Source organism: Artibeus jamaicensis, unplaced genomic scaffold (assembly GCF_021234435.1).
Source record: "Artibeus jamaicensis isolate MK-2021 breed Jamaican fruit bat unplaced genomic scaffold, CSHL_Jam_final contig_233, whole genome shotgun sequence".
Lineage (NCBI taxonomy): Eukaryota > Metazoa > Chordata > Mammalia > Chiroptera > Phyllostomidae > Artibeus > Artibeus jamaicensis.
This window is the reverse complement of record NW_026521486.1, coordinates 64,972,555-64,982,514: the sequence shown is the minus strand read 5'-3', so window position 1 is coordinate 64,982,514 and position 9,960 is coordinate 64,972,555. Positions and strand designations below refer to the sequence as shown.

Here is a 9,960-nt window from a genome sequence, read left to right as displayed (position 1 = left end):
GGTTCCATTCCCAGCCAAGGCACATGCCAGGGTTGCAGGCCAGTTCCCAGTAGGGAATGCACGAGGGCAACCATACATTGATATTTCTCTCCCTCTCTCCTTCCCTTACCCTCTAAAGATAAATAAAATCTATTTAAAAAAATTATTTTCTAGAACATCTAGACTTCTTGTTTATTATGTTAAACAAAGAGTCATTTAAAAGCTATAAAAAAAACCTTCATTAGTTCATGTAGTCTTGTGTAATTAATTCTTATTCTGCTATATAAAAAGTAACCCAAGAGAATATCTCAGTACAATGCTGTTTTGGTAGAATTGTTTTTATTGCATAATTTCCTTTTTTAAAGACTGAAATAAGCTCTTATAAGAATAGCATTATAGTTCTCGGAATAAAACACAAGTTGCCAAGGTCCTGGAACACTAGTCTCATGCAAGCTTTTGTCCAGGAGACCAGGTCCATTGCGGGGGGAGGAAGAATTGGGGAGGAGGTTCACTGAGGCCGTGGTATTGAGGAAGTGAATTTGGCTAGATCTAGCATGACAGATCTTTGGACTTCCTGGTTCGAAGGGTGTCAGGGCCTGCATCCCACTTCCCTATGGGGTCGAGACCCATGGCAAGGGGTCTCTTGGAGGGCACGTAGCTGCTGGGAGAATTGAACACTAACTCTCCTGCCTCAGGACTCCCTGAATCTCAGAAAAGGAGCGTCCTGCCTTTGAACGAATGGCAACAGCTTGCTTGGGCAGTGACCCCTGTATGAACAGCTCTGGTGTGACCATGATGGACCGAAGCTCTAAGGTCTTCCTCGAGTTTTCAGGACTTTGTAGCTCCTGGGCAGCTCCACATGTGTTAAAACAGGATCAGCTAAAGAAGCTGAAAAAGATTCCTTGCCTCACCACTCGGGGAATTAGGGCTTAGAGTTAAATTTTGTTTGATTTAGAAAAATAAAGCAAAGTGATGTTTCTTGTGCCCATTTATGGTATGGCAAATTCATACCTACTCCATTGCTGATCTAGACTATTTGATTTAGACTTGCCTGCTCTGATCAGAATGTGGTTGGAGCGCATGAAGGAAGGGGTGTCTGGAGTCCTAGAGATGAAACTGCTTTCCTGAAATGACTCTCTGGTTCCATGATTTGGGTCACCACTAACCCCAGAGGTAAGCCTAGGTGTTTTGGTTTTCAGTGACCCAGAAAATTGGGACAGACCTCTCCGTCTTCACAGTCTTGTTTCACTATGATTCGTGCCATCGCTGTTTTTGTGGTTGTTTCGGCAATCCTGGTTTCTCCATTAGTATGAAATCATTAAAATCTCTTTGTATTAGTTTATGAGGAATATGAAAAACTGTACGAAACAAAGTAGGCTTCAAAAATAACGAACACTGGCCAATTAAAGTTGCGTTGTTGGAAGGAGGCGTGGGCATGGGTTTTGTCAAAGAGCAGAAATAATCACTTGCCATTGAAGTGGTTCCCCTTTTTTTTAGGTTTCAAATGTACTTGCTTTCTTCAATCATGCCATATTTTAATGGGTATACAGTGCTTTCACTTGGCATCAATTAGGAGTTGGTTTTGACACAATTCATTAGTACACCAGCTGGGATGATTACTGATCTCCCCACTCCTTTAGGGTGACTCTGCCAGTAGGGGACAGGTTCCGTTCTACTCCAACTTGTGTTGCTATATATGCCCATGTAACAACACAGAAAGTCACCCTCATAGCTAATAGAGTGTTGCCATATTTGTCATGGAAAGCAGGTGTTTGTTTCTGGTGGGTCTGCCTCGCCGTTACTTGCCGAATGCTTTGAACTGGGAAAAGACCTAGTGTGTATTTGGCCAATGGAAACATCGTGAAGCTGAAGACAGAATTGCAGCAACTGCAACTGCTGGTTTGTTGGAACTTCATGTCAAGTACCCTTGCAAAGAACCTCCATTTCTTTGAAGCCATTAAGAACCTTGGGAGACCATGGTCAGGGCAGCTGCACTGGTTCTGCCCCTGAAGAGTTTGGCTCAGGGATGCAGAGAACCAGTGTCATCTCCGCTGTGGCAGCATGGCTCCCAGGAGACTATGCAGAGGTGAGCGAGTTGGGAGGGTGGCAGCCAAGGGTAGAGGACAAACAACACCTTCCTGCTTTCCAGGGGCTGAGAGGTGAAGGTGAAGTAATTTCTCACCCAACTAGTGGAGCTGCTACCCTTCACTGGGCTGTGTAACAGCCTTGGAAACGACCAGCGGTCCTAGCAGCTGCTCCCTGCAGGTCCGGCAGAGGCAGGGTGACTTCCTGGAGGAACATTTCCTGCCCGAGAAGCAGGGCTCGACCCCAATCCGAAAGTGCAGTTTTGATGGCCCCTCAGGTGCATGGGATGCTGGAGGGTAAATAATTTGGGTTTGACTAGTCCAGACTAGCGTATTTTTTCCCCAAGCATTAGTGATCACTTTCTTTTCTTTCAGCTCTCAATATCCCTGTAATTTAAACTCCTGCTCTTTGCAAAATAGCAAGATAATTTCTTTCCTGGGTGTCCTGACACCATCCAAACTCCAGAAGTCATCTAACTTGTGCACTTAACTTACTGTGTGGTCTTGCTGCTGTTGACTTTTGAGTCAGGTAACTAACCGGTTCATACCTAGAGGAAATAATACAAGTTAACATGCACCAAAGGAATGATTTCTACTGTAGTGCCAATCAGTACTGTGCTACTGAGTCTCTAGCAAGAGGTACACATACTGTGTTTGAAGGCCGTCACTCAACCACTAAGCCTGATGAACAGCACTAGCCTAGTAAAATGTGCATGTGCTGTCCTACCAGTTACAGAGATTTTACCCTGCCTGCCACTTCCACGCACTCGCCCTCTTCTCTGCCTCAACTCCTGCTGTCTGCTCAGTCTGCTGTGCAGAACTGAGGGAAGCTCCATCTAGGATGCCTGGTAAAAACCGGCAAGAGGAATGAGGTTGCAGGACTGAGCAGAGCAGGGTGATTTGAAATGTGATTCCCAAGAAAATGGGGAACTATTCCTCAGTAAAAAACTGGAGAGTAACAGGATTAAAAGCTTTAAAAAAAATCTCCCTAGTCCTAGCTAGTGTGGTTCAGCTGGTTGGAGTGTCGTCCCATAATCCACAAGGTTGTGAGTTTGATTTCCAATAACGGCACGTGGCTAGGTTGTGGGGATTCAGTCCACAGTCAGGACATGTATGAGAAGGCAACTGCTCTCCAAAATCAATAATCATGTCCTTCGGTGAGGATTAAAATAAAAGAATCATCCTAGATTGCAGATTGGATTTGGGGACTGCAGGTGATGGTATGGTGTGGAGAAAACCCTGGGGTCCAAGAGATATTTAGGAGGTTTGACTCATCAAGATTGGTGATCACCCAGAGATAAAGGAAAAAGGAAAGGTAAATCATACTAGTTTTGTTTATTGAATGCTTACAAAGTGTCAGTCACTTAATACACATTACCTATAATTCTTACAGGGGTCTTATAGGTAGGCACTATTTCCATTTACAGATGTAAAAAAATACGTGCCCCAGAGAAAAAAGTTACTTGCCCAAAGAAATATAACCAGTGAGTGGTGAAGCTGGAGTTCAGGTTCAGGCCCACTGTGGGGTCTCTTCTGTGCACTCGCTACGTTAGCTCCTAAAAATTGAAGTGAAAGGCAAGAAACTCTATTGACATGCTATAACTTCTTTGTCTGCCTCTTATCTGAATTTATTTCCTGGTGTAGTTGTGCAACCCCTTTTTTATATATTTTATTTCAAAAGTGTGGGTTTTCTCTAGGAGGTTGCTCTAACACCAAGCAATGCCGTTGAACAGTTGGAAACTATTTTAAAAATCACTATGTTGGTGTGTGAGCAAGCAATAAAATAATTCTGGGTGGCTTTGATTTCTTTATGAATACTTTCTGAACACTCTGTTACTTCCATTATCTTTAAGCTTCCGGAGTCAGTAGAACTTTGGCTGGATCTCACATCCCCTTTTCATGTTTGAAACAAATGTTTTCCTTCCCACTTTGGTCAGGTTACAAAAATCCTTTCTCAATTTATACAATCATTGGACATTTGACATTGAGAAATGATAATGAAATGGCTAACTGATTTTTCAAACATGTGATGAAATGCAACTTTGTTTGCAAATAGGTGGAAATGTTCCTGTTTTAATTTCCTCTTTTCAAAGGAGTTTTCTAATTTCATTTCTTTTTTTTTAAATTTATTTATTTATCTTTAGAGGGGAAGGGAAGGAGAAAGGGAGAGAAACATCAATGTATGGTTGCCTCTAGTGCATCCTCTGCAGGGAACTGGCCTGCAGGGAACCGGCCTGCAATCCAGGCATGTGCCCTGACTGGGAATCGAACTGCGATTGTCTGGTTCACAGGCCTGTGCTCAATCCACTGAGCCACACCAGCCAGGGCCATTTCTTTATGGAGTAAGAGCTTTAGGTGTGTTCTCTACGCTCTTTTCATTTGTGCCAATGCAACTGCATGTTTGTTACCCTTCTTTTCATTGAACTAGAAATCAGTGATTTTAATCTTTAAATTACCGCTGATAATGTCACAAAATGTTGGAGGAGAGACAAAATTGTTGAAAATAAAGGAATAAGATCATATACGCAGGTTGTATTTTCTCCCTCTCAACAAACAGAAACTTTATTGCTACCCTTGACAATATGATAATATGCTTAACCTCTCAGTAACAATAATTGATACATACACATTTCATTGCAGTTGATGCTATTCTCCCTGTTGTCATCACTCCAAGCTGTTTGGGATGCAGCCGCACTATCTTCCCTCCTCTCCCCCTCCCCCCCCCCCGCACCCTCCCCACCCCACCTCAAGTCAGTATTGTAGCTTTGTAAGGTGGCTGACTGCTGGTACGGGAACGGAATGGTCTAGTTCCAAGTCAAACAGGATCTGAGCTCACAAACACAGCGCCCCTCACACACGGGCCTAACAAGGACCTTACCCGAAGATGACGGGACTGGTGTCAGTTTCACACACATGTATTTTGGAAAATAGTTTCCTTACAGCTGCTTTAAAACGACTTTCATTTAAAGAGGAAATTAGACTGGTAAACTAACCGCTTAAAAAAATGAATGGATGTTCCCACATCTGGCAAGTTAAAGATATTTTCAAGTTTTTAAAAAAGTGTGTTATATTCTACAATAGAAAAGTTCACACACACACACACACACACACAAGTACCAATTTTGGAGATAAAAATAAACCTAAACACTTAAAATATCTTCCTCATGTAAGAAATTCAATCACACTTCACGATATCCTCTGTATTGTGGTATATGGCATTTGGTGTGGACCTGAGTTTCACGGGGGGACTACTGACATGGCCTTCTGAGTAGCCTCTTTACCCCCAATTTCTCTCTCCTCCGACCTCCTCTGCACCCACAGCACACGGCCCTGAACTCAGGGCACTCAGTGATTATAACGCACATATGTCAATCGCATGATTATTTGACTGTCAGTCATTGTGGTTTACTGTGACAATGTCCTTATATCTGTCATTATGAGCTCTTTGAGGGCTGATATTCCTTTCAAGCTATTCCTCTACTTTCTCAGTGAGAAACACCCTCACATGTACAATGTAGACCTTCAAAAAATTGATAAATTCATGGTGTACAAAGATGCATTTCACCTACAGTTAAGGTGTTACTCTCCTCTCTTGAGCGCTTGTGTTAAAATAAGATTCTTCCCTGGCTGGTGTGGCTCAGTGGATTGAGCACCAGCCTGTGAACCAAAGGATCACTGGTTCAGTTCCCTGTCAGGGCACATGCCTGGGTTATGGACCAGGTAAGGTCCCCAGTGGGGGAAGGGGCACATGAGAGGTCACAACACATTGATGTTTCTCTCCCTCTCTTTCTCCCTTTCTTCCAGTCTGTCTAAAAAAATCAAATCTTTAAAAAAAAAAGATTCTTACATTACAAATGACACCAAGAAATCTCCACAAAGTTACATGCAGAAAACAACCACAATTGTGGAAGGATGTGTTTCTCAAACATTAGAGAACAATTACAAATGATAGCCTAGAGTTTTTTTTTTAAAGATTTCATGTATTTATCTTTAAAGGGGAAGAGAAAGAGAGAGGGAGAGAAATATCAATGTATGGTTGCCTCTCGTGCATCCTCTCCTGGGAACTGGCCTGCAACCCAGGCATGTGACCTGACTGGGAATCGAACTGCGATCATGTGGTTTGCAGGCTGCACTCAATCCACTGAGCTACACCAGCCAGGGTGATAGCCTAGAATTTTAAACAGAGAGAGGATAATTTTCTACTGAAACTTAACTCGGACGTCTACAATAAATTAGATATAAGGCCACGTGTTCAAGACACAGGATTCCTCGTGCTAATGTAGGTAAAAAAAATTTTGAAGGTATAATTTAATACTTCATTTATAGTTAGGGGAAAATCTTTTCTACTTCAATTGCCAAGAAATTATCTATGAGTAATTATATATAGAAAAAGGTCTTGTGTGATAACTAGCTATAAAGCTTAGGAATTTGCCCATTAATTAATGCAATAAATAATACAAGTTGATTGAATATCTTCTCTATAAGAGGCACTGTATTAACACTGAGGATGATCCTAAAGTGAAAAAACATGATTGTTTCCTCTGCAAGACCTGCAAACCAGCCCTCACTGATGTTGTTCAGTGGATTGAGCACAGACCTGTGAACCAAAGGGTTGCTGTTTCAATTCCCAGTCTGGGCACATGCCTCGGTTGCAGGTTCAGTCCCCCAGTTGGGGACAAATGAGAGTCAACCACACATTGATGTTTCTCTCCCTCTCTTTCTCTCTTCCTGTCCCTCTCTCTAAAAATAAATTTAAAAAAATTTTTTTAAAAAGACCTGCAAACCAACAACTACCACCCAGTGTAATGGCTGCATTGATGCTGGTGTGTAGAAAGTGCCGGTGGCATGTGCAGGGAACCTGAGCCTGTGGGGAGGAGACAGTGTAGCATCCCAACTGAATAAGAGGAAAAATAGGGTTTTGCCTGGTGGGCAGTTGGGGTAGGAGCCTTGCAGTGGAAACTTCTAATGCTCCAGCTCATGTCTGCTCGTCTCTCCTTTCAGGCACAGGGGAGGGTTATATCTCCCCACTCCCTTGTTGGCAGGCGCAGCCACGCAATGAACTCTGGTCAATGAGCTATGGGCAAAAATGACTTGTTTCACTTCCAAGCTGAAGCATTTAATTGCTGGTAGAAAACCCTCTGGTGCCCTTTGTCTGCTTTGGCAACTGGTAAAGTTGGGCGTGTCAGCCGGGGCAGACCCCTGATGGTGGGACCTCTGTGAGCCCGGGTGCCTGAGAGACCGTGCAGGAGACCACCTGCTGAAGCATGACAGACACTGTGCATGGGTGAGGACAAAATCGTGTGTCAAGACACAGAAATTTTGGGATTGTTTTATTCCAGCATTTCATATAGAGGTAAAATGTATTTTAAAATAAAAGAAAGGGAGAATAGACAAATCTCCTGTTTAAAAGAATTGCACATAATTTACACAGACACTGCCCTCAAGGAAATGGAGTATAACACCCCACTCCTTAAGTGTGGGCTGTGCCCAGAGACTTCCTCCCAAAGAGTGGAACATTGAAGGTGTGGGGAGAGTAATTTTACAGTGGGAAAATCTAGCAAACACTACCTCAGCCATTTGAGCAAGGTCAGTGTCAACGGTGATAAGTTGTGGTGATAGTATGTATCCTATCACCACATGTGATAGATATGATGTGATAAAAATGGGATTTACCTCTGTGGCCCTCCTCCCAAAAACGTAGCCCCAGTCTAATCATGAGAAAACTCCCAAAGGGTTGTTCTTCAAAATACCTGATTACTACTCCTCAAGACTGTGGAAGTCATCATAAACAAGAAAAGTATGAGAAACTTATGGCCCAGAGGAGCTAAAAAAATTAAAAAGACAAAAATAGCTAAATATAATATGCCCTGGACAGGATCTTGGAAGAGAAAGAGAATATTTGGTTAAAAGCTAAGGAAATCTGAGTAAAGTACAAACTTTAGTTAATAATAACATATCAATATTGGTTCATTAATTGTCACAAATGCACCACACTGATGTAAGATGCTAATAACAGGGGAAAGTGGGGGCAGGACATACCAAAACTATCTGTACTATCTTCGCAAGTTTATGCAAATCTCAAATTATTATAAAATTGAAATTTGTTTTTTTTTTAAAGGAGGTATAAGAGAGAACATGATACATTCTGGAAATTCCTCCTGAAGTAGAGATTGGAAATTTAGAGTTTCCTTAGATAGGCAAAACGTCTTCTACACCATTCAAAGGAGATTCCATTTTTAAATTGTGTAGCTGAGTGAGGGAGCCTTAGAAGATCTGCGGATGGGCTTCAGGGACGTTGCAAAACCTCTGAAATTAGGTAAAATCATACTGCATGTGCGTGTGCATGTGTGTTTTTCTCTGAGGGAAGTCAAAGCTCTATTATTCATTTGTTTTTAAAGGGCAAAGTACCTAAAATATGTTAATAATCATTGCTGAAGGCAGTGAAGAAACTCTGAAATAGACCGAGCAAAAGAAACAACACAATTATATTTCTGTGTAGTACAGTCTAAAGTGATTATATATGTGTTTGGAGAGGGAAGGCAGGAATTAAAGGCAAAATGCCAATAAAGACAGTGATCTTCAGCCCTGGCTGGTGTAGCTCAGTGGATTGAGCGCGGGCCTGCAAACCAGAGGATTGAGGTTTGATTCCCAGTCAGGGCACATGCCTGGGTTGCAGGCCAGTTCCCAGCAAGGACCCACAAGAGGCAACCATACATTGATGTTTCTCTCCCTCTCTCCTTCCCTTCCCCTCTAAAGATAATAAAATTTAAAAAGCACACAGTGATTTTCAAACTCTTTTGATTATGGTCTACTCTGCAGAGGGAAGAAATGACCCCACACCTTGCCGCACCCTGCCTTTGCCCCTTTTCTGAGGAAACAGTCCTGGGTCATTCCAATGAAATGTCCTTTTTCAAAAACCTAAGCTTGGTGGGATTATTTATACATCTATTTTAGCATTAGAGTTGTGAATGATTAAGATTTGAAAAAAAATATATGTAGGTCTTTAAGGATAACTATAAACCTAAAGCACTGTGGTATGAGTCTACCTTTATGGGAAGTTAGAATTTAAAAAAAACAACAACTAAAAAACAGGAACTGAGCAGCAGGACCCTGATAACAGCATGCTTTATGAAAAGTAGGGTAATTCCAACGGCCTGTCTACAGTAACATTGTGTTCGGCCAGACTTCTTTGTAGAATGAGTTTATTGTCTAATTTTTATTTATTAATACAAAATGTCAGTAAGCTTTAACAACTCACTTAAGTGATTATTCATACTTAATTTTTTGTTGCATATACAAATGAATATATATAGAATTGTTCATCATTAGTCCATAAAAATGAAAAAGATTTCACTTTTGATCAATTCATGGTTTCTTGGGAGCAAAACATTCTTTGAGAAATTGCTATCACAATCTACAAGAGAAATAATGAGTCTGACATAGAAAAATGCAGGAGCTACCCAAGAGGAGGAGACAGATAAAAGATATCCAGGGATCAGAATCAGCAGGATTTTTTTTTTTTGATTGCTTGGGTGGGGAGAAATAAGGTAAAGGGGAAAGCTAGCTTGCTTTGCGGGTGTCTGGTGGGCCCATTATGAGGTATGCGGGATGGTGGACAGACCTGGAGGAGCACAGGGCAGGTAGGAGACAGGTGGTGAGTCCAACCTGGAATGGGTTGTGTTTGAGACCTCAAGTGACTATGCCCTCCGTGAGGGCAGATGGAGTCAGAGATCGTTCCGCTCAGGAAAAAGGGTCTGGGCTGGAGCTGTAAGTTGCGATAGGAAAGTGAGGCATTCGTATCATAGTTTGATTTCTCTAACATTTACAACAATAAACAGAAATTACAATTTAAAAAATTCCGTTATATGTCTTGAAGTAAATATAGACAGCCAGGATT

General features: G+C 41.9%; 1 protein-coding gene across 1 annotated transcript; it reads right to left on the bottom strand.

Moving 5' to 3' along the window:
- Window positions 1-351: 351 nt before the first annotated feature.
- Window positions 352-2,542, bottom strand: LOC119039407 (cytochrome c oxidase subunit 7B, mitochondrial-like). The gene has a single exon (XM_037132146.2). The coding sequence runs from the start codon at window positions 1,935-1,937 to the stop codon at window positions 1,596-1,598; it is 342 nt and encodes a 113-aa protein (XP_036988041.2). The 5' UTR covers window positions 1,938-2,542; the 3' UTR covers window positions 352-1,595.
- Window positions 2,543-9,960: the final 7,418 nt, after the last annotated feature.